This window comes from Pelodiscus sinensis, chromosome 3 (genome assembly GCF_052426305.1).
Source record: "Pelodiscus sinensis isolate ZL-2025 chromosome 3, ASM5242630v1, whole genome shotgun sequence".
Classification (NCBI taxonomy): Eukaryota; Metazoa; Chordata; order Testudines; family Trionychidae; genus Pelodiscus; species Pelodiscus sinensis.
In genome coordinates, this window is record NC_143054.1 from 44,224,351 (window position 1) to 44,247,404 (window position 23,054).

Below are 23,054 nucleotides of genomic sequence, written 5' to 3' on the forward strand. Positions count from 1 at the left end.
AAAACCTCCTGTATTCTTTAGATTTTTTTTTTTCAAAAAAACAAACTTCACCTGCATCCACACTGCAATCGTGTTTTCAAAATTCAATGTAATCTAGACATACCCTCAGTCCTATTAGGTAAGTGGCCAAGACATACCTGCTTGGCTGCAGGTTTGCAGCAGAATTCCTCTAATTGTATTGGCAAAACTTAAGGCTCCTTGTCAAAGAAGTACTGCCATTAACTCAGTAGACAGCCCACCTATTGGAGGAGTATGCTTGCTGCTGTGTCTAAGGGTATGTCTAGACTACATCCCTCTTTCGCAAGAGGAATGTAGTTTAGATGTACCCTAAGAAGTAAACATTTAATATACCAGTACAGAACCAATACTCATAAAATCATACATGCATATGTATAGTATGAACAGAACTAGAAAAGCAAAAGCTTTTAATAGACACCTCACTTGGCCCACTTTGTACAGAATTTGGGACAAACACACAATAGTGGGTGCAACAATGATTTGCATGTTCATATTAAAATCCAATAACCTCTCAGGCACACACTCCCAGCATGGGAACTGCCAAGAGAGGTCAGGGTCTCCAGGTTTCGGCACCAATCTCTGGAACACCGGTCCTCATCTCATCAGCACTGGTCCTGGTCTTGTCACTGTTCTCTCCAGTCCCCTTTTTCGAACTCACCGGATACCTCAGATCTGGACTAGGCTGTGCACCTCAGCAACCCTTGGGCATGGGCTGTGGATCTTGGAAGAAGCTCAGCTGCATATCAGTGTTAAGGAGTTCAGAATAGTACATCTGGATTATACGGTTTTCCTTCCTCGTGAGTCCTCATGGACAATACAGCATCCATGTTCTACATACACAGGGAAGAGCACATTCCACCATGCTCTGTTGGGAGGTGATCCTTCTTTCGGACTTAGGACTTTACTATCAGCCACAGCATCCACCTGGAGATTAAGAACTCCCTGGTGGATGACCTCAACAGGGGCTTCTGCTCTCACCACAATTGGTTGCTTCACAGGGAAATGGCCTCAATTTTTCGAAGGTGGGGAACTCCCCAGATGGACATCTTTTCCTGTTCTGCCTGGTGGAAGTGCCACCATTTTTGCTCCCAGTGGAATTTGGCTATGGGCTTTCTCCAGTCCTGGATGGAAGGTCTGTTGTATGTGTTCCTGTCAATTCTTCTCATCAGCAGAGTTCTCATCGAAATCAAAGGCGTGGCAAGGCCTGGGGCATGTTGTGTGTGTTTTTTTTTTGGTGGTTTTTTTTTTTTTTTTTTTTTAAAGGATATTACTAGACCTGACAGTTTATCTCCCTTCCCCCATGACATTCTGTTGCAGAATCAGGGTCGACTTCCCCATCTAGACCTCGCACTTCTGTTCTTTGTGGCATGGATGGTCCATGGTGCTGTTAGGTTGAGTGTACCTGTTTGAAGAAAATTCTTCAGGTTGTGCTGGGAAGTGGGAAGCCTTCCACGAGGGTGACTTACCAGCCAAAGTGGAGAAGATTCTCCTTCTGGGTGAAGGATCAAGGCATATCTGCAGTACATCCACTGGTACAGTCAATTCTCAACTCTCAACTGCAGCTCTGGTGCCAAGGCCTGGCACACTTCTTTATTAAGGTTTATCTGGGCTTTTAATAAACTGGTCCAAGGGCAGGTGGTCTTTCAACATAACATGCCTCTGTCCACAAGTGCCAGGACCCAGTCCTTCAGTGGAGTCTAAACTTGGTCCTCTCCTGGCTCATGGGACTATTGTTTGTCACAGGCTGCCTGTTTTCTCTCATTTTTCATGAAAGTAGCATTCCTGATTGTGCTGTTGTTGGTAAGACTGGTTTTGGAAATCTGAGCTCTAAGTTTGGAGCTTTCATATATGGCTTTCTTCAAGGACAAGGTGTTGAACCCAGCCTTCCTGCCTAAGGTTGTCTCCTCCCTTCACATGAACCAAGACCTGTTATTGCCTGTGTTCTACCCTAAGCCACATAAGACAGAGGAGGACAAGTGGCTACACAACTTGGATGTTAGAAAGGCATTGGTCTTTTACTTAAAATGCACCAAGCCCTTTCATAAGCCATTTCAGTTGATTATGGCTATGGCTGATAAGATGAAAGGCACGTCTGTATTCTCCCCCCTCCATGTGTTTCCACCCCCCTCTCTCCCCCCACACACACTCCCCTGCAGAAGCTTGCTAACTTGATCACTTTGTGTATCTGGACCTACTACGACCTTGCCCAGGTCTCCCTGCCACGGATCACAGAGACTCATTCATCCAGGGCCCAAACGTTGTCCTCAGCCTTCTTTGTACATGTATCTATCCAGTACATCTATAAAGCTGCTACATGGTCATCAGTACGCACATTCACAGCATATTATACCCTCATTCAGCAAGCTATAGAGAATGCTAGATTTGGCTGAGCTGAACTGCAGTCTGAGGCTGTGAACTCCTATCCGTGTCACTGAGTACTGCTTGGAATCCTAATGTGGAATGGACATGAGCAATCACTTGAAGAAAAGGCAAAAGTTACCTATTGGTAACTGATGTTCTTCAAGATGTGTTGCTCATGTTCATTCCACAACCTGTCCTCACGGTTGGAATTTTCAGGAAGAAGGAACTGAGGGTGAGGAGTGCATGCAGCTCCCTTATACTGTGCAACGGCATCGCCACTCCAGTGGTCGCTGGAGCCACTTCCTTGTGAATGCTTGTAAGGAAAAATTTCCAACACCTCTGCACATGGTGAGAATGCACACCTAATGTGGATTGGACATGTGAGCAACAAATCTCTTAGAACACCAGTAACTGGTAAGGTAACTGTTTCATAAATGACTGGTTTTTGAAAACAGTTCAGTGTTAATGATAACCCTCTGTGAGGTTTTTAAGCTGAATGCTTCTCCCTTTCCATTTTGGTTATTTTTAATAGAACAAAGAATCCAGAAAGCAGAGACAGAAATAACACCTCACCAAGCAGAAACACAACCACTAATGTAACAAATGGAAGTTCCAGCTCTTATTCAAGTGGAGTGAATCAGGATATTAAAAAAACTGTAAAAAGTAAGTAGCTTTGGAATAATTCCCCTTTGATAATATGGTTAATTGTATTACTTTGAAAGTCACTTTGAGTATTATACAACTGTTATCCTAACTATATTGTTTTTTCTTTGAAGAAATTGCACCGATGATGAGAAAATCTTTGAGAGCATTCAAGAATAGAGTTGGACCACGATAAGTCAGTCTTGCATATCTGATTAAACTTATGTTAACATTTGCATATCATATGTAATATAAAATTGTGACTAACCTGCATTCAGTTAACAAAGTGGTCTCTTTAATGAATAAAGTGGCAGAATGCATGCAGTGGTCTGCAATTTTAGAATATAATCTAAATCCCTGATTTCCTCCCCTCACCCAGTGCACACTCCTTATAATCCATGAGCCAGTTAGCAAAAGTGAATTGAAACAAGGTAATTCTGTAGGAGGCAATATTACAAATAATCTGCAACCAAGAAGGATGATGCATATTTTCGTAGATGATCCTTGTACATTAGTATATGAACTTCATTATTTTTCATCAGGTGACTGATGCAGAACTTAAAATATTCCATCTTGTTTCTGTTTGTTTAAACCAAATTCTTTATAGTCCTGAATGTTGCACTGTGCAATCTTTTGGTAGTTTCTAAACATCTCTGAAAAATGTGCAAGATTAGACTTGTGTGAAACATGAAGGAAATAGTAAATGGGTAACTTAGGTTCAACATATACTAAACATTTCTTCTATCTAGTCCAGACCTCTCTGGTCTGGGAACATCTGTCGAAATGATTTTAGTTAGTCCTCTCTTCATAGGTATGGCCAAGTTTCCCATGGTGCCATCAAGTTGGTTTACAGACACCAGTCCTAGCTCTAGGTTTTTTGTGTTATTTAGCTCCAGTTTATCCCTAAGTGTCTTCTAACAGCCTTGTAAAGCAGTGGAAGTGTTGGTAATGCCTCCAGACAATATTGATCTCCCATTGTCAGGAAAATTCTCTAGTTTGGAACCAGTCAGGTCCTGAAGGTGCAAACTAGAGATTAAAACTGTACAGTTCAATTCATCCAACAATTACTATTGCAAATAACTTGCATTCTGATAGTGCCCTTAGTTTGGAAAGGGGCATAGCTATGTGAAAAATGTTCAAGTCATGTCTGGTAGAACACTTTCTATCATAAGTATTTTTGGGAAAAGTGGGGTTTTCTTTTGTGTGTGTGTGTGTGAAATTGTCAACTTTTTTCAGTTTTTGGATGACCGCTTTAGTCTCATTTAGACCTCTCTGCTGTTACGAAAAATAGGAATTTGTTCCATTGTTATATTGCTCTTGAAACACATACTGGACTTACAGCAAGAGCAGAAGACTATCAGACCAGAATCATAATCAAATCATAGAGCTGGAAGAGACCTCAGAAGGTCATCAAGTCCAGCCCCCTGCTCTAGGCAGGATCAATCCCAACTAAATCAACCCAGCCAGGGCTTTGTCAAGCCGAGACTTAAACACTTCTAGGGATGGAGACTCCACTACTTCCCTAGGTAACCCATTCCAGTGCTTCACTACCCTCCTAGTGAAATATATTTTTTTCCTAATAGCCAACCTGGAACTCTCCCACCACAACTTGAGACCATTGCTCCTTGTTCTGCCATCTATCACCACTGAGAACAGCGTTTCTCCATCCTCTTTGGAAGCTCCCTTCAGGAAGTTGAAGGCTGCTATCAAATTCCCCTTCACGCTTCGCTTCTGCAGACTAAATAGACCCAGCACCCTCAGCCTCTCCTTATAGGTCGTATGCTCAAGCCCTCTAATCATTTTGGTTGCCCTCCGCTAGACCCTCTCCAGTGTGTCCACCTCGTTTTTGTAGTGGGGGGGGGCCCAGAACTGGACATAATACTCCAGATGTGGCCTCACCAGAGCCAAAAAAAGGGGAATAATGACATCTCTGGATCTGCTGGCAATGCTCCTCTTAATGCAACCAAATATGCCATTAGCCTTCTTGGCTACGAGGGCACACTGTTGACTCATATCCAGCTTCTCATCCACTGTAACCCCCAGGTCCTTTTCTCCAGAACTACTACTTAGCTGGTTGGTTCCCAGCCTGTAACAATGCTTGGGATTCTTCTGTCCCAAGTGCAGGACTCTGCACTTGTCCCTGTTGAACTTCATCAGATTTCTTGTGGCCCAATCCTCCAATTTGTTTAAGTCACTCTGGACCCTATCTCTGCCCTTAGTGTTATCCGCAAACTTAGTGTTATCCGCAAACTTGCTGAGGGTGCAATCCATCCCCTCATCCAGGTCATCATTAATAAAGATATTGAACAAAACCAGTCCTAGAACCGAACCTTGGGGCACTCCGCTAGAAACCGACCGCCATCCTGACGTCGAACCGTTGGTCACTACCTGCCGGGCCTGGCCTTTTAGCCAGCTTTCTATCCATCTTACTGTCCATTTATCCAATCTACATTCCCTTAACTTGCTGGCAAGATTATTGTGGGAGACTGTATCAAAAGCCTTGCTAAAGTCAAGGTATATTACATCCACTGACTTTCCCATGTCCACAGAACCAGTTACCTCATTATAGAAGCTAATCAGATTGGTCAGGCATGACTTCCCCTTTGTGAATCCATGCTGCCTATTCCTAATCACTTTCCTCTCTTCCAAGTGCCTCAAAATGGATTTCTTAAGGATCCCTTCCATGATTTTTCCAGGAACTGAGGTAAGACTGATTGGCCTATAGTTCCCTGGATCGTCCTTCTTCCCTTTTTTGAAGATGGGCACTACATCTGTCTTTTTCCAATCATCTGGGATCTCTCCTGATCGCCATAAGAGAAGACACTAAACTCCCTACAGCAGTACCATTTGTTAGGGATAGTGACTAGGCGTCTTGCAGGAATTCTGGCCGTGTAACACCATCCACATGGGGATGTTGAAATGTCTGGAGCTAGTGCTATCATGAGACTTGCTACTTTAAACCCAAGGAAAACAGCTAGTTGACAGATGTCAGGATACACTAGGATCTCTTGTTTGCAGTTACAGGAACAGAAGCTAGGAGTAGCATGGATTGCAGCAGCGGAGGCACAGCTTATTTGTGATGAGTATGTACCCACCAGTTTCAGGTGCGTGTTTAGATGGTACAAACTAAGCCAGTGCTCTCAGTGAGAGCTAATGTAGATACTTGCATGTGAGCAGGGGCAATTGTATCCCTAGCTCAGTGTTTTTCAGTGTTCTGCAAGCCTGCTTTGGGAAAACTCCTAGCGGGCCCATACCACTTTACCTAAAGCAGGGGTTGGCAACCTATGACTCGTGAGCCGAATATGGTTCACTAGGAGCCAGATAGGACTCTTCTAGAGCCCTAATTCAACCTCCTCACCCTCCTTGCAGCGCGGAGCCATCGCTGGCACTACAGCCTTATGGCCCCCTGCAAGATTGGAACACCAGCACTGGCTTCCGGCAGGGGGGGGGGGGGGGGAGGAAGAGGGGAAGAGGATGAGAGAGTTCTGAGCCTCCCCACCAGATCTGGCATTTGGGGAGCAAGTATTTTGGCTCCATATGCTGCCCTTTATCCCCCTCCCCCCCCCCCAATATGTGGGGAACAAGCAGAACCAAAAAATGGCTCCGCACACTACCATTGTGTGTCTCCAGGGACACACTTCCTGGTGGTTTTCCCCAGCGAATCCTTCCTGGAGGCTTCCTTCTGGCTAATGGAGCAGCAGGAGGCTGTGTTGCACTGCGTAGCAGGCACTGTGTAAAAACAAGTAAATGCCCCCCACCCTTTTATGCCCATACCCCCACCCCCTCACTCTCCACTCCCAAGCCAGATAGCCTGCCCCTGCACCTCATCTCTATCCCATTCACTGGCAGCCCTGTCCCACACACTTAATGCCTCATTTTTGGCCCCACCCCAGAGCTTTGGGGGGGGGGAGGCCACAAAATCCACTAATCCTGGAATCTCAAGAGAGTAAATCTGGCCTGAGGCCTTGAACCTCAGTTCTCACTGCCCCCGAATCATAGGACTGGAGCACCAGAGGAGTGATGTATTAGTTGGGGGACACATCAGCAAGGGTTGGGAAGTTTTGGAAGGTTTTTCTTTGCTTCTCACTTTTGTAGTCCCCAACTGTTTTTCTTGTGGGTCAGTGCCCCCTCCCCCCCCCCCCCCCCACAAAAAAGGTTCTCACTCTTGCCATAAAGACAACACTGAAACCTTTTTGTGTTGGACATAATATTTTACTTTAATTAAAAATGAAGCCTGGCCAACAAGCCTGGCCCAGCCCTCATCTGGCTGCACTCTTATAACACTCTTGCACCCCTCTACACACACCAACTCTAAGAGGATCAAATACCTGAACCCTCTGCCCTGAGCCCCTCGTACTGCCACATCCCTAAAGTCCTGCAGCCCCTCGCACCCTAACCTTGTGCCTTGAGTCCTCATACACTCAAATCCCCTGCCCTGAGTGAGTCATACACCAGATTCCTGCACCCTCACATCCAGTCCCCTGCCATAAAATTGACAGACAGCCTGAATGCATGCATGAAGTTGGATTTGACAAGTTATGATGTAAACTTCAAAGAAACGGGCAAAAAGATGCAGCAGAAGTCCCATTAAATAAAGTCTGGAAGTAGGTTTCATTTATGCTATTACTAATCATTATGTCAATTTATCAATAATTTTTATACTTTAGTCCTGCAGATAGGCATTCTTATATGGCTCTCTGTTGACCACTTGTTCTGAAGCTTGATATAGTTTGGCTCTTTGGTTTGAAAAGGTTATTGACCCCAGACTGAAAGGGGGGTCTTGTGTCTCCTGTTGGCTCTGGTTCGCTGTTTCCAGCCTAGATAGAACACTTTTATTAAAAGCAAAAATTGGAATAAATTGCCAAGGGAGGTGGTGGAATCTCCCTCTGTGGAGATATTTAAGAACAGGTTAGATAGACATCTGTCAGGGATGGTGTAGACGGAGCTTGATCCTGCCTTGAGGGCAGGGGGCTGGACTCGACCTCTCGAGGTCTTCCAGTCCTATGATTCTATGATTCTATGAAAATCTCTGAAAGACCTAGGCTGTGTCTACACTGGCAAGATTTTGCGCAAAAGCGGTCTCTTTTGCGCAAAATCTTGCCGCCTGTCTACATTGGCTGCGAGTATTTGTGCAAGAACACTGATGTTCCACTCTATGAAATCAGTGCTTCTTGCGCAAATAGTCTGACGCTGCCACTCAGGGATAAGTCCTCTTGTGCAAGTGTTCTTGCGCAAGAGGCCAGTGTATACTGGTAAGATGAATTTCTTGCGCAAGAAAGCCCGATGGCTAAAATGGCCATCGGAGCTTTCTTTCGCAAGAGAACGTCTACACTGGCACGGATGCTTTTGTGCAAAAGCAAATCTTTTGCGCAAAGGCACATGCCAGTATAGACGCTCTCTTGCGCAAATACTTTTAACGGAAACGTTTTTCTGTTAAAAGTATTTGTGCAAAATCATGCCAGTCTAGACACAACCCTAGTGATTTCAGTTGGTAGTAAAACATCTACATAAGGTTTAATCATTTGCTTTTTGCAAATCCTGCTCAGGAATTGTCACAAGTGTTAGGCAAACAAAAAACTTAGATTAATGAAGAATGACAGATTGCTGTGTACAAGCACACATTTCTGGTTCTCTCTCAAAATGCTGCCTCAGCTTCCCTTATTTGATTTGTCCCCCATTGTGTCTTCTGGTGACCTTGGTATCAGGCTGTCTGACTGATTTTGAGCAATCTGCCTCACCACTCCATGCCTTGGGCAAACTTTTCACCTTAGTCTCACAAAGATTATGGAGCATGCAGCAGGCAACTATGACTGTTGGAATGCTTCTCACTTTGGCCTAACCTACAAGAAAGGCCTTGTCAGGATGCTTTTAATTTGCCAAACTCAAGTTCCATGGTCATTCTTCATCCTATTGTTGAAATGCTGATCATGATCTTCGGAGACCTAGCATACTCTTTGCTTTCCAAACCAGAAGATTCAAGTGGAACATGTTGAAATGCTCCTTGCTGCTCTCTGGGTTTCCCATGAAGCCTTATATAGGAAAACTTGTTGAAATGCTCTTTGCTGCTCTTCATGTCATACTGGAATCTTCTGGTTTGGAAAACAAGTTCCTGCTTGCAGCTTTCTCTGTAGACCAGGGTTCCTGAAGATGCATGCACCTTCCTGAGATTACTGTGGGCTGATGTCCGTGAAATGGCCTCTGTGATCGACCACCTGCAATACCATAGAGAAGTGCCCCTTTCTGTTGATGTATTCTGACCCAAGATGATCCAGGGCCAAAACTGGAAGTCTGCATGCCATCTATTTCCTGCTGTAATTTGGGAATCCCATTGCTGCAGAGCCATCCACCATTTCATGCACATTGCCAAGACTCATAGTCCTTCATAGGAGGATGGCCCTGTGCATTTATGTTGATGCTGACTCAACAATTGACGTCCTGATTTGTGACTGAGCAGTTGCACTCAGGAGTTCCCAGCTTATGCATTGCACTGCAGGCATCATATACTTTTATATTGAGGACTTCTTTCATTTGGCTGAAATTTGGTGAGCTCCACTGGCAGTGCCAAGAAGTTAGCTTTCTGTTAAGATATCCTCTAATTTTTCCCATCCGTGTGCAGAATTAATTTTGTTGTGTGCCAATGTGGAGTTGATGTGGGGCTGAAGTGTTTGATGTATGGGAGGGAGTTCAGAGATTGGGCAGAGAGTTGATATGGGGAGATGTGGGCTCTGGGATGGAACTGAGGATGAGGGGTTGTCTGGCTGCTGCAGCTCCCAGGATGGAGTTGAGGCTTTTTTCCTCACCTCTTTGCAGCCACAGGCTTGGAGGAATTGCCACAGCCTCATGTGTCCTAAGTTTCCCTCATCAGCACTGCATGCCCTTGAATGCAGTGTGTATACCTGCTCCGCTGTGCAGGAGCCCACCCTAGAGGAGACCTCACTTTCCACATTCAAAGGGTTTTTTTTGTCATCCCAGACCTGCATAATGATGAGATTTCACTATTCAGTGTTCATTTTGCAAGCTCAAAAGCAACAGTCCACCTTGTGCAGCTGCTGTCAGTGCCAAAGGACCTGCAGCTGTGCCACTCACACGTCAGTGTAAAAACTACCTATGCTAATGGGAGGGGTTATTGTGTTACTGTGGGAAATTCTCCTTCCTAAGAAGCAGTAGCTACATTGATGAAAGCATTTTTCTATTGACATACCTCTGCGTAGAATGGGCAGTTAGATTGACTTAGTGACATCTCTCAAGCGTTAGAGATGTAGTTAAGTCAATAATGTTTTTCAGTATAGACCACCCCTAAGATTTACGCCCAAATTCCTTTCTTGGGTTGGAAAGTCCCTTTTTAAAAACTCATGTAATTAACAGAATAACAGGGAATCTGATGTTTCTTTTCAGGTTTTCAAAATAACTACTTTATCTTTTATACCATTTCTGTAGTGGAATAGCATACTACAGGAAAGCTGCTGCTGTGCTGAAATCTGCCATTTCATGGGCCAGTCATGTTTGGCTTTTCTTGCGCTTTTCCATGTCTGTAGCAGTACACAGAATCAGTTCAGGTCTTTCTCTCCGATACCTTCAGTCAGGTACCATGTTGCCCTGTCATTTGCTTGAACCCATTAAGTTAGAGGAAAACTTGCTAGAGCGGAGAATTCTTAAAAGATTTTCCAGGAACACTAATTTTATCTAAGGAATCTAAAATCACATGATGCCAACAGTCACATCCAATTTTTCTGTACAATCAAGTGATTTACAATGTGACTGGACCATTGGCAAAGCACGCCACCAGCATTCATTCAGGATGCATTAACCAGTCACTTAAGTCTTCTGACAATGAACTGCCACTTTTCATTTATGAAAAATAAGCATAAAAATTGAAAGAGCATGATGGCGCATTCAAAAAATGTCATAGTACTTTTGTTGCGAACTGCAGAACTCACTGCTTCTATTGAAAGTGAACAACATCAGTCCTTAATTTTCATCTTCCCACCTGCTTTCACTACAAAATACTCTATTAAAAATCTCCCAGTGTTCTGGCAACTGTATAAGGCAATACATGGTAATAGAAGTACTTCAGAAGTTTAGAGAAGTCTGATACTACCAGGACACTGAGAAGGCAATGTTTGCTTGGAGCATTAATAGGAACTACTTGTGTGATTTGTATTTTGATTAGTGAATAAATCAAATCACCTTAGGGGTAAGGTGTTAACTCTGGAAAATAGTAATGTGCTAGACTGAGGAGGGCATGTAGGCTTTCACTGGGAGGGGGGAATTAGCAATGGTAGCGTAACCCAGAGGCATTGAGACCACTGACAAAGGAGAGTGAAGGTGCTCTACAGCCTAAGCCCCAGTTGGCAGAGGCACATAGCTTTAGCCCCTAATATCCCAGGTTCAATTCCTCTTACCTATGAACCTGGGTTGTGATCAGACATCCAGAAGGCAGGCATATAGAACTTGCATTTATGGTAGCTTTGTAGTGATCTCACTGGTACTCTTAAACAGAACACATCCAGTAGTTTAGGCTGCATAAAAAAATAAGAATGACTTGCAGTTGATTCCTTTGAGTTTTCCTCCTTATGAACCTATGGCCTGCTACTAAAGTAAAAAACTCATTACAGGCCACTGGAAACTGGGGGTGATTTTTTTTTTAAAAGCTGGATCCAAATAGGACTCTGAATTTGCAAACTGCCTAGATGAAAATTAGGCAAATCTTCTCATTACCTAGGAGTGAGGCAGTGTACACTTTCTAATGCTTCCCTCAGCTGACAAACCACTTCAGTCTTATTGCAGCTTGCTGGCTTTGAGCCAGATACCTACCTCAGTCAGCACTCAGCAATAATGAGATTATAGTATTTAATGGAAAAGGAGATGTGGGGCAGTTCCTCATCTTACAAAGATATGGCTCTGGATATGCAGATTTTCACTGTCAACTGGCCAGAGCTTATATAATGACCTTGCAGGAGGATTGCTTTGTATCCTGTTATACAACCATGAGATTGACTTTGGGGCTGATGATGACTTTGGGGCTGATGATACCTAAGTAAATGTGGCTATGTCTACAGTACACCATAGTTCAAAATAAGATGCAATTTGAGCTATCCAAATTGTGTATCCTATTTTGAAATGCGGTCTACACAGCACCAAATTTTGAAAAAAACCTGTTGTTCCAAAATGTCCCTTACTCCTTGTGGAATGAAGTATACAAGAAGGTTGGAATAGTGATCCTGAAATAATGGGTCCACTGTTAAGATGTGGGATAGCTATTTCGGGATACTCTGGTATCCTGACATAGCATTGCAGTGTAGACCTAGCCTTCCAGACTACATGGTGGACCCCCCTGGTCCAACACCTTTGGGACCTAATTTGCTGAACCGGGGTGGTCCTCTGCCACCAGCTCCCCTGTCCGTCTCTGTCAGTGATCCCAGCTCCACTACAGCCCCAGCCTGCTTCCCCCTGACTGGTCCTGTCTACCAATGGCCCCTACTGGGCTGCCACCAGCTTCCAGCCCTGGCTGGGATGCTGGCTCCACTGTTGGTGGTGCCAGGCTCCCATGGGCTCCTGCCACTAGGCTTCTGGGGTTCTCTGGTCCAGGAACATTCATGGTCCTGTGGAGCAGGGATGTTGCTGGACCAGAGAGTGCTTTTTTGGGGGGAGGGAGCGGAGTGCAACCTGTATTCAGAAATCAGTATTTGCCTAAGTAAATTTGGCTATGTCTACAGTGTTTTGTTCATAGTTTTTGTTTGCATTCTTCAATGATCCTTTTTTTTGTGGTGAATGGTAGGTAGATCATCTCTCCTTCCCTTTGTATCTTAGAGCTGAGGATGGCCATTTGACAGTATTACATATCTAATTAGTAGGAACTAATGATGATTGTCTTGCTGCCTCAGTGGTGGTGTGGGCAAATGCTGCAACTTTCAGTTTTCTGATGTGTAAAAAGGGTGGTATATCATCTGAGGCTATCTCCTCAGGAATGGGTACAGGTTTCTTTGGCTGTGTTTACAAACAGTTCAGCCAATGTAGCTCCTCTGGTGCTATGCTGCTAGTGTGATCAGTCCATAGTGCAGTGGTAGAGTGAAGATCTGCCCAGTCTCTGAATGATCCTCTGGTGGCACAGAGTCAGTGTCCAGACTCAGGCCAGTCACCCATCCTGTTGCCAGTGTATCAACAGAAGAGGGTGGAGGGAGAGAACTCATGGCTATGACACTCCTCTGCTTGGTCAGTCCTCAAGGGCTTTGTCATCGCCCTGTTGGCCTTCGCAGCACAGCATAGGTTACATGGGCTGCTCTACTATGGTACCAGAGAATCAGCCTACAGGGACCCCAGTAAGATCATAGCAGTATAAAGGTAAGCTTTACACTACTTTAAAATATATACTCCTGGCCTGCTCTCTGCAGTTCAGCTGCACTTCATTACCTGGCCCTTGAAGGTTAGAACAACAGACAGGACTATGCAGCCCTTTAAAGACTAACAGGATGGTTTATTAGGTGATGAGCTTTCGTGGGCCTGATCCATCTGAGGACGTGGGTCTGGCCCACGAAAGCTCATCACCTAATAAACCATCCTGTTAGTCTTTAAAGGGCTGTGCATAGTCCTGTCTTCAGTTTCAGCAATACCAGACTAACACGGCTACATCTCTATTACTTGAAGGTTAGGTAACTTAATATATATTTATACAGGCAGTCCCTGGGTTATGTACAAGATAGGGACTGTAGGTTTGTTAAGTTGAATTTGTATGTAAGTTGGAACTGGCGTCCAGATTCAGCCGTTGTTGAAACTGACCAGTGGCTGACTACAGGAAGCCCGAGGCAGAGCTGCTCTGCCCTGGGCTTCCTGGAATCAGCCGCTGATCAGTTTCAACAGCAACTGAATCTGGATGCCTGGAACAGAGCAGCTGGGGCGCTGCCTGGTAGGTCCCCGCAGCGCCGCACCTCGGTGCTGCGGGGACCAACCCGGCAGCACCCCAGCTGCTCTACCCCAGGTGTTCCCAAGTCAGCAGCTGCTGAAACTGACCACTGGCTGACTACAGGAAGCCCGGGGCAGAGCAGCTCTGCCTCGGGCTTCCTGTAGTCAGCTGCTGGTGAGTTTCAGCAGCAGCTGATTTGAGGACACCTGGGGCAGAGCAGCGGGGGTGCTGCTGGGTTGATCCAGTAGCGCCCAGGAGCGGAGTTGCGGGACCAACCCGGCAGCGCCCCAGCTGCTCTACGCCAGGCGTCAGCGAGAAACGCCTGGTCTGCTGGGGAGGGGTGGGGGGCGCGCTAGCTAGTGCATTTCTCCTCCCCCCTTCTTCCCCTTCCCCCCCCAGCAGACCAGGCTTTTCTCGCCGCAAAGGACGCAGACAGTCCTGCCGCCCGCGTTCTCCGTGGCGAGAAAAGCTGCTCCACGTCTCCCTGGTCTGCTGGGGGGGTCATCCCAGCAGACCAGGAGATGCGGAGCAAAGCCATGGAGGACGTGAGCGGCGGGACCGCCGAGATGCACTGTGGTCCCGCCGCCCGGGTCCTCCGGGGCTTTGCTCCGCGTCTCCCTGGTCTGCCGGGGGGGCCATCCCAGCAGACCAGGGGGACGCAGAGTAAAGCCCCGGAGGACCCGGGCGGCAGGACCATCCGCGTCCTTCGCGGTGAGAAAAGCCTGGCCTGCAGGGGGGGGGGGGGCACTAGGTGTGCCCCCCCCCCCCAGCAAACCAGGGAAATGCGGGCAGCGGGACCGCCGAGACGCACCGCGGTCCCGCTGCCCGTGTCCTCCGGGGCTTTGCTCCGCGTCTCCCTGGTCTGCGCCCCCAGCAGACTAGGAAGACGCGGAGCGGCTTATCTCGCCCCGGAGGACGTGGGCGGCAGGACCGCCCGCGTCCTCCGTGGCGAGAAAAGCCTGGTCTCCTGGGGGGTGGAGGGGGTGGCGCACTAGCTGCGCCCCTCCCCCCCACCAGCAGACCAGGGAGACACGGAGCAGCTTTTCTCGCTGCGGAGGACGCGGGCGGCGGTACCGCTGCACGTCTGGGCGGTCCCGCCGCCCCCGTTCTCCAGGGCGAGATAAGCCCCATTCGTATGTAGGGATCCGACATACGTCGGGGACTGCCTGTAGGCTGAATAAGCCAATGGTAAGAAGGAAGGAATGTAATGTAGTTAACCCAACACAATGAATTTGGAGTGATTATTTTGACCACAGCCAACTATTGTGTTACCCAATTAATACCATAAATAAAATCTCTGTTCTGTTGTGTGTGTTTTTTTTAATACAATTTTCTGCAACGAGAGAAACTGCAAACCAGTGCTTGAAGTGAAATGGAACTCCAGCCACCTTGGGCTGAAATCTGAGCCACGCTCAAGTCAATGGGAGTTTTACTGTTGCTTTGGCTGTGACTGTCATACCCACTACTTTCACAAGCAATTCAAACAACAGTCGCTAAGGTACAATACAAACACATGGTACAGACTCAGACTGAGGCACATTCAGTAAGAAAAAGGATTCTGTTTGTGTTCAGTGTTATGGAGAGAGTGGTCACCAAGGACTGCAGAATTCCGAGCACCCTCACCCTCAATTCTCTGACCCCATGCACCCAAATCTAATCCCAAAGGGCACATCTACACTAAAAGAGAAGGTTGACTTCAGATACTCAATTCCAGCTATGTTAATTATATAGTTGGAGTCAATGTTTCTTAAATCACCAACTGCATAGCAGGAGGAGCAGGAGTACTGGCACAGACAGTGGGGCCCTCTCAGTTCAGATTAGCAGGTCTTCACTATGCTAGCTAAATCAAACCCGGAAGATGGACTGAGGAATATCGATGCTACCATAAAGTGTAGATTGGGCCAAACTGTCAAACCACATGGGCTCCAATTGATCAATATGTCAGTTGCATATTTGTTGAGTGATTTTTTTTTTTTTTTTTTTTTAAAAACCCAAGCCACAAGGGGAGTTTAGTAAAGGAACTATAAAATTGTGCTCTTTTAACATGAACATGGTGCTGGATATAAACAGTATCCAACTTGATACATACATGATGCTATAATGCAGCATCACAATAGTAGTTATGAGAACCAGTAATAAAGGTTCTTGCAGGTGAGGAGAAGGAGAGAACAGCAACAGTTGCAACAAATTTCTCATTCTTTTTACTTACCTCTAAATTCCAATACTGAGAGAAAGGAGCATAAATTCAGTGCACAAGCAGAGAGAACATCCCAACTGCACACAATACAACTCTAGACATAGTTTCCATTACAGACTGGAAATTCCATTTAGGTGCATCTACACAGCACCATTACCTCAAAATAAGCTACACAAATTGCATAGCTTATTTTGAGCTTATTTCAAAATTTACCAAATTTCAAAATAGTGTTATTCCGACACATCCCTTTACCCTTCACAAGGATGCCGGAATAGTGCGCCCATTATTTTGAAATATATTTTCAAGTAATGGGTGTGTTTAATGATGTGGAATTGCTATTTCAGGATACTTCTGTCCCAAAATAACCCCGCTGTCTAGACATAAGCTTATAGTGGGAACCTAGGGCTTAGTAGATATGGGGTCAATTCCTTGCTTTGCCACAGGGAATAACAATTCCCTACGTCACAGGGATGTTGAGTAGAAACACCTGAGAGACTGAAGCATTTTGTGTGACCTTAAGGGCATGTCAGTACCAGTGAGCAGTGTGATCCTGATACACTACATGCAAACTGTTGGGCATATATTACTGAAAAACAAATAACATTATGAACACATTCCATATTCTTTATTCTTTGATATGAATATGACATAATTGAGGTGTACTTTATGCAAGGTAAGCCACATAAGGAATCATTGGTTTTACTGAATATGATTATCCTATTTGTATGTTGGGTATCATTTTTGTATTAATAAGAATGATCGACTAATGATTTCATATTTTGGCTGCTACTTTGGGTGATGCCCACTGCTAACACTTCAGGTACAGGAACGGACAAGCCAGACAGGGCTGATGACCTAACAGACAGGACAATGGATTGTGAAAAGCTTTGACCTTCCAGCAGATGCTCAGTACTGCCACTGATGCGTGGAGACTGTTATGCTACCGAGTCAGGTATCCTGGTCACCGATAGTAACCTCTTTTTGGACTGCTGAACTTATCCACTGGGAGGTGGGGGAATCAAACAAAGGATTCCTGCCCTATATAAAGTTTGTGTGAGGCAGGAGTGGAAAATTTTGATTTGCTTCTCTTCTGTCTCCCCACCCAAAGAAATACTTGAAAGCACTTTGAAACAAAACAATTCAGTCAGAAAGGACAAGAACTGCTGGATCTAGGATAAAATCCCTGGTCTATGAAGGACTCTACTTAAAATAATATATAGGGTGAGGAATTATTATAATTTGTAACCAGTTTCTTTACTGAATCAAGGTTAGTTTGTGTGCTTTGCTTTATTTTTGTATTGTTTTATTCTGTTTGCTACATCTTTAACCTCTTAAAATGCGTGTTTTGTAGTTAATAAATTTATTTCTTTATAGTATAACTCAGTTTCTTTAACTGCTAACTGGAAGGGCAGGAAGTTGTGCATACCTTTCTCCACATATTAGGGAGGAGGCAAATTTCATATAATTTTGGATTTGCTGTCCAAGGGGCATGAATAGGTGGGGCTGTGTCAAGTTCCTTAAGTTGACTCTTCTGAGAGCTGGTCTCAGTGTCTATCATTCTGAAGTTGGGTGTAGTCCTGCCTCGATGCTGGGCTGGAAGAAGCGAATGTATCTGGCTCAGCAAGACAGGGTAAAAACATGCCTACACTGGCAGAAAAGCTCAATGGTGTCTCATGTTTTCCGGTGACATCCCATGGGGTCTAAGTCATCACAACTGTATTGAACATTAATATTATATGATGCATGTACAATAACCCACAAAGGACTTTATACATAGTGTGAGAATATATTTTCAGAATATATTAGGCAAGCAGTACTCGAGTCATACCTTTCAGACAATTTACACTAGAGAGACCATATTAAGCCAGGCATGACCAAAGACAAAGAGAAGCACATGGCTGTTTTGTTTGACTTTGTTCATTTTAGACAGGCTGACATGATTATTTAGAGGGCTTAGTTTGAATGGGGGCACTGCAGCCCAGGCCACCAGCAACTGCATATAGAGTCTGGGGCGCCAGCTCTACACGTGTTGGGATGGGGCGGCCACTTCTCCAATGGGGCAAAGTCCTCATGGGCCAGCAGTGCGGTGGGGCCAGGGTGCCCTTACCACCAGCACCTTGTGGCAGCCACCTCTTCTAATCCCATGAGCAGGGGGAGGGCCATGGCTGCCATGCTCAGCCTGTAGCTTTGGGATGCACATCAGGTAGGACATACTACCTGGGCGAGTGAGGTCAATAACAAAGTGTGGTGCATGTGTGGAGGAAACAGACTATGCATGCCTCATGCTGACCCTGATTTTAGAACTTTTATTTTAGGGTATTATGCTCCCTTGTTGCATCTTTAGTAATGAAAGGTTTGTATCTTATTCTAAACATTTGTATTACTGATGTTTAAGTACCTAGTGGGGAAAAACAGACCTAATTTTTTCTTTTCTAACTCATCACTAATTCTTTGTTTGCTAGTTTTGCACTAACTCTTCTCTTAGAATGAAAGCTAGAGTGAAGCACTGGAATGGGTTACCTAGGGAAGTAGTGGAGTCTCCATCCCTAGAAGTGTTTAAGTCTCGGCTTGACAAAGCCCTGGCCGGGTTGATTTAGTTGGGATTGGTCCTGCCTAGAGCAGGGGCCTGGACTTGATGACCTTCTGAGGTCTATTCTAGCTCTGATTCTATGAAACCTTTCTTTTAGAACAAAACAACAAAAAACACCTCTAATCTTTCCATTCCAAAGAATATAGCTTTTCCATTTGAAACTAGGGCTGTTAAATTGTGGTTATCTGACTAATCATGTAATTGATACTACTTGTATCAACTGATTGCATAGTCAATAAGGACTGCTCTGCAGAGCTGCAGCGGAGGTAGTTCTAGGAGTCACTGGTGCTGTGGCTCTGCATTTTAAATGTAGTAAGAGTTGCCAGGCTTTTATTACATTTAAAATGCAGAGCCTCACCGTCCCGCAGTAGCATGAGCTGGGATTGCTCGGGCCCAGCTTTTGCTGAGTCCAGCAGCCTCTGTTTACAGCATCCAGGGATCTGCTGCTGCCATGAGCCTTGGCCCACCACGGCCAGAGACTGTTTTGCAGCAGCCTCCCCTATCTCCTCTCTTCTCTCCCCCCCCCCCCCCCCGTTGCCTCTGTTAGAGATGGCCGGATGGGTGGGGGCGGGAAGAGAGAGCGGGGGAGATGAGGCTACACTACAGAGTTGATGCTGGGGAGAACCAGCTTTTGAGCTAGCTCACCCCAGCATGGTCTTCTCTTCCCCTCTTCCTCCTGCCTCCTCTCATAAAGGTAACAAGGGGAGTGAGGGAAGGATATTCCAGTCAGCTACTCGCAAACATCCCTAATTTCCACTGATGTGCTACTTCCTAGTGCTCTAGCAACGAGTTTAGTCTTTCAGGAATGTGCAAAAACAAAACTGATTAAAAAAAAAAAACAACAACCCCAAACTCCTACCCAATTTTCTTTAGTGAGTTAAGTGAAAATCCTATGAATCTATTTAGAGAAACATCTTGTTGGAAAAGCAGCCAAGGCAGCAAAGTCCTCTGTCAATGACTCTGTAAATCAGCTCAGCTTACATGAAGCCATTGCTTCAGAAGCATTAACAGAGGATGAATTTAGTCAAGTATGTGTTGCTATAATGCACTTTTAAGTTTCTCTTCTGAGATACATATTTGCTAATTCTATTAACTGCTCTAATTAGAACATAAATGCTACACTCATAAAGCCTTTATAAACACTAAGTCAAAATATTCAAACGGGGGTATCGTAAATTGAAGTGCTAAATCCCAGTTGAAACACACAAGAGCCAACGGCCTCAGTTTCAAAGGTGTGGCATACTTGCAGGTCTAATTCACTTAATGGGATTTGTTGAGTGCTGATCATTTCTGCAAATCACACTCCTCTCTACAGTGGGTAGTTAAAAAAAGATGGAGGGCCAAATGTTACATCCAGGCATTGAAAATGTTGGCCCATATGTGTTCACCTGCAGCATTTGAAAGTTTAACCCCCCCCCCCCAAGAAATGACCAAAACACTGAGTGTAAAGAAACAGCCATGCCCCTGAGCTCAAAGGGAATGTAATACTTTTGAAGATTTTACTAATATACAATCAGGACAGTAGGTCATATCAGGTAAAACAGCTAAGTTTTCATTGATAATTCACTCTGGGTGAAATTCATCTCTGTGCTCATAGCCTGCACAAAGCTCTCTGTTGTCACCTAAGCCTCATTTAAGCATGATGTTGAGTATTTAAGTGTGATGTAAATAGAGTATTTGGCTTTTTGTGAGTCCTCAACATTGTGGTATTTAAGCTACTGTCAACTCCTCCAGTCTGCTGCTACCACATTGAACCACTGGATGTCCTCCTTCTCAAGAGTTCAAACCTGTGAAAGCTGCTAGTAAAGGATTCTTCACAGAGCAATGGCCTTCTTGTCCAGAGTTACATAAAGCATGCATAAAATATCACTGAGGTTATATACCTCCAACTTCAAGCTTACTATGCATAGAACAATGGAAAGCAGTTTGACTTCCTAATGATATTAAATTTCCTATTGTATGTGGAACACTTATTATTCTGCTTCTCTTCACTTTCTCTCTCTCTCCAGTCTCTGGTAATTGAACGGTTATTTATGCAAGTCTGTTCTTTTTCAAATACATGAGTCATATTGGTTTCCTTTTCCAGTGCCACTTTCAGTAGAATTCATTGTTGTCTAGCATGAATTCTCACTGCCTTTTTCATTCCAGTTCCTATTCTTTGTCAAGGGCAAATCCTTTGGTTTCAGCATTTAGATGCACCACAGAAAATACTTAGTGCTGCTGAGCTCAGGCTGAGGGTAGGTAACCACCAGTGCAGGCAAAGGCAAACTATGCTCAGCATAGCTTCATCTGTGGCCATGGTGTCAAACAGATCATCATGGCAATGCAGTCAGCTCAGTCTTGCTCCTGCTCAAAAGTTTTTTTTTCTGCAATTTCTGAGATATCATCTCCTTTTCTTTGCCCCAAGTTTACATGATGTCTGTGTAACCGCCTTTTTCCTCCCCGGGTTACTCGGGAGCAGGTTATGCTCATAGGTGTGCCTGACATAAAAGGAGATCCTGAGTACCCCGGTGGTGATGTGTGGTTGGGGAAAACCTATCCACCCCCTTGCTGCAGTCCCTTGCTCATAAAGAATGTACAAGGGTGGTGCCTCCACCTGGCTGGCCCTGTACACACTTACTGGTGTGCCTTGGGAACATCCAGGAATAAATGTATTCCAGAAATAAACTGGATCTAACTCCAGAACAACAATTACAAGTTATAAATATACATCTAATAGATTGCATTAGAATGAACAACCTTTACTTAATTTGTTAAATCCTGTTTCTTTAAGTTAACAGTGAATAACATCTATTAACAAAGTACACAGAAGTAAAAGGAACGTATCTAGCTGTCCTTTGCACTGCCAATATTTATCCCACCCCACACTGTGCACACTCCTGGACTCAGAGTCCCAGACTATTGCTTGTGTGAGTGTGCTTGAAGAACTGCAGCTGTAATCGAGAGTCTCTGCAGGTAGTGTGTATGTGGGTCCAAGCTGGGCAGCAGCTTTGGTTCACTGGGTTGGCTTCTCTGCCTCTCTTTGAACCCAGAGTTAGTCTGAATCTCTGAGATCTGTCCCAGGCAGCATTTTCCCAAAGATGCCCAGTTACTCAAAGTCTCCTTCTGTGTGCTGGATGCAGAGTAACTTCTAGCCACAAGTACAGCCAAAGGGCCTCCCCTCTAGGGCAGCCAGAAGGAGCCTGCTAGATCCCAGTTCCAAAGACTCTGTCCTAGTCTGTAACTGCAACATAACAGCTCCTGAACTGGATATAAACTCCTCCACAGCAGCCTGGCTCCCTTTTGTTCCAAAAAAAACCAAAGGAAACAGTCCATAGGCTGCTGAATCTTCTTCCGCACACATAGAGAGCCTCCAATCTCCAAAACAAAAGTTACTTCTTTCCTGTTTTCCTCTAGGGCTCATGGGAATTATAGTCTCTGGGGCTAGATTGCAGCACATAGGGTCGTCCCAAAAAATAAGCAGTGGCATCTTTAGTAAGGGGACTATACCTACAACATCCTATAGGGTGTTTTCCATCTCAGGCTGCCTTTAGGGCACAAGCTGCTCAACAACCCCATTGTTTCTCCTTCCCAGCAACAGTTTTCCTAGCTGCTGTTAAACCATCTTCTCAACCAACATTCCTCTCTTCTGATTATTAAAGGGACATCACCAACCAAATATTTTATGCCAATCAAACTTGAGAAAAGTCTTGGCTAGAGAAATGGGGGAAGGTGTATTTGATGGGGAAAGTCGTATGGGCATATCAGAGCAGTTGAGTTCCACAAACTATGCAGACTTCAAAAAAGTTTTGGGTTTCATGTGTTTTTTTGAAAATTTAAACCACTGTTTTCCAAGGGAAATTTAGTGTAAAATCTTGTGTCTGCTATGAGATAACTAGTGCAGGCAGTGGGATACCTGGGCAGAGAGTGGAGGTGGAGAAGGATTCAGCTGGAAGCAGGGCCTTAAGGGGACAAAAGGTGGCAGAGAAGAGAGATGCAGCAGGTGTGGGGGCTCAGGTACAGTGAAGGGGTGGAAATACTGAATAAGGTGGGGGGGGGGGGGGCCATGAGTAGGGTCTGGGGCCAAGCAGGAATGGAATGTGGGAAGAGCCTCATCGTGATGAGGCCAAGTGGGTCAGAGCATGGGCCAGGTTCACGGTCCTGGCATCAGGGGAGCTTCCAGTGCTTGGGCCAGACTCCCCAAATGTTGCAGCTATGCATTGCCCATGGGTATGGTAGCTTTAACATGTAATGATTTTGAATCAGTGGTGGGCAAACTGTGCCCTGTAGGTTCTGCGGATGGCACAGAAGAACTTTTGTTTACCATTACCCACGTGCAGGGCTTCCAGATTTTGCTGCTTTCCACC

The 23,054-nt window shown here is 45.1% G+C and overlaps 1 protein-coding gene across 2 annotated transcripts in view; it reads left to right on the top strand.

Moving 5' to 3' along the window:
- Positions 1–3,294, top strand: part of LOC102453875 (elongin-A-like) — a 43,049-nt gene extending 39,755 nt beyond the window's left edge. For both annotated transcript variants that reach the window (XR_003087053.3, XM_025178826.3), the window contains 2 exons: positions 2,912–3,042; positions 3,156–3,294. Coding sequence is in view for 1 of the 2 variants with exons in the window: in XM_025178826.3 (XP_025034611.3) it covers positions 2,912–3,042; positions 3,156–3,217 (193 nt within the window). In the remaining variant the exon portion in view is untranslated. The remainder of the gene's footprint in view (positions 1–2,911; positions 3,043–3,155) is intronic.
- Positions 3,295–23,054: the final 19,760 nt, after the last annotated feature.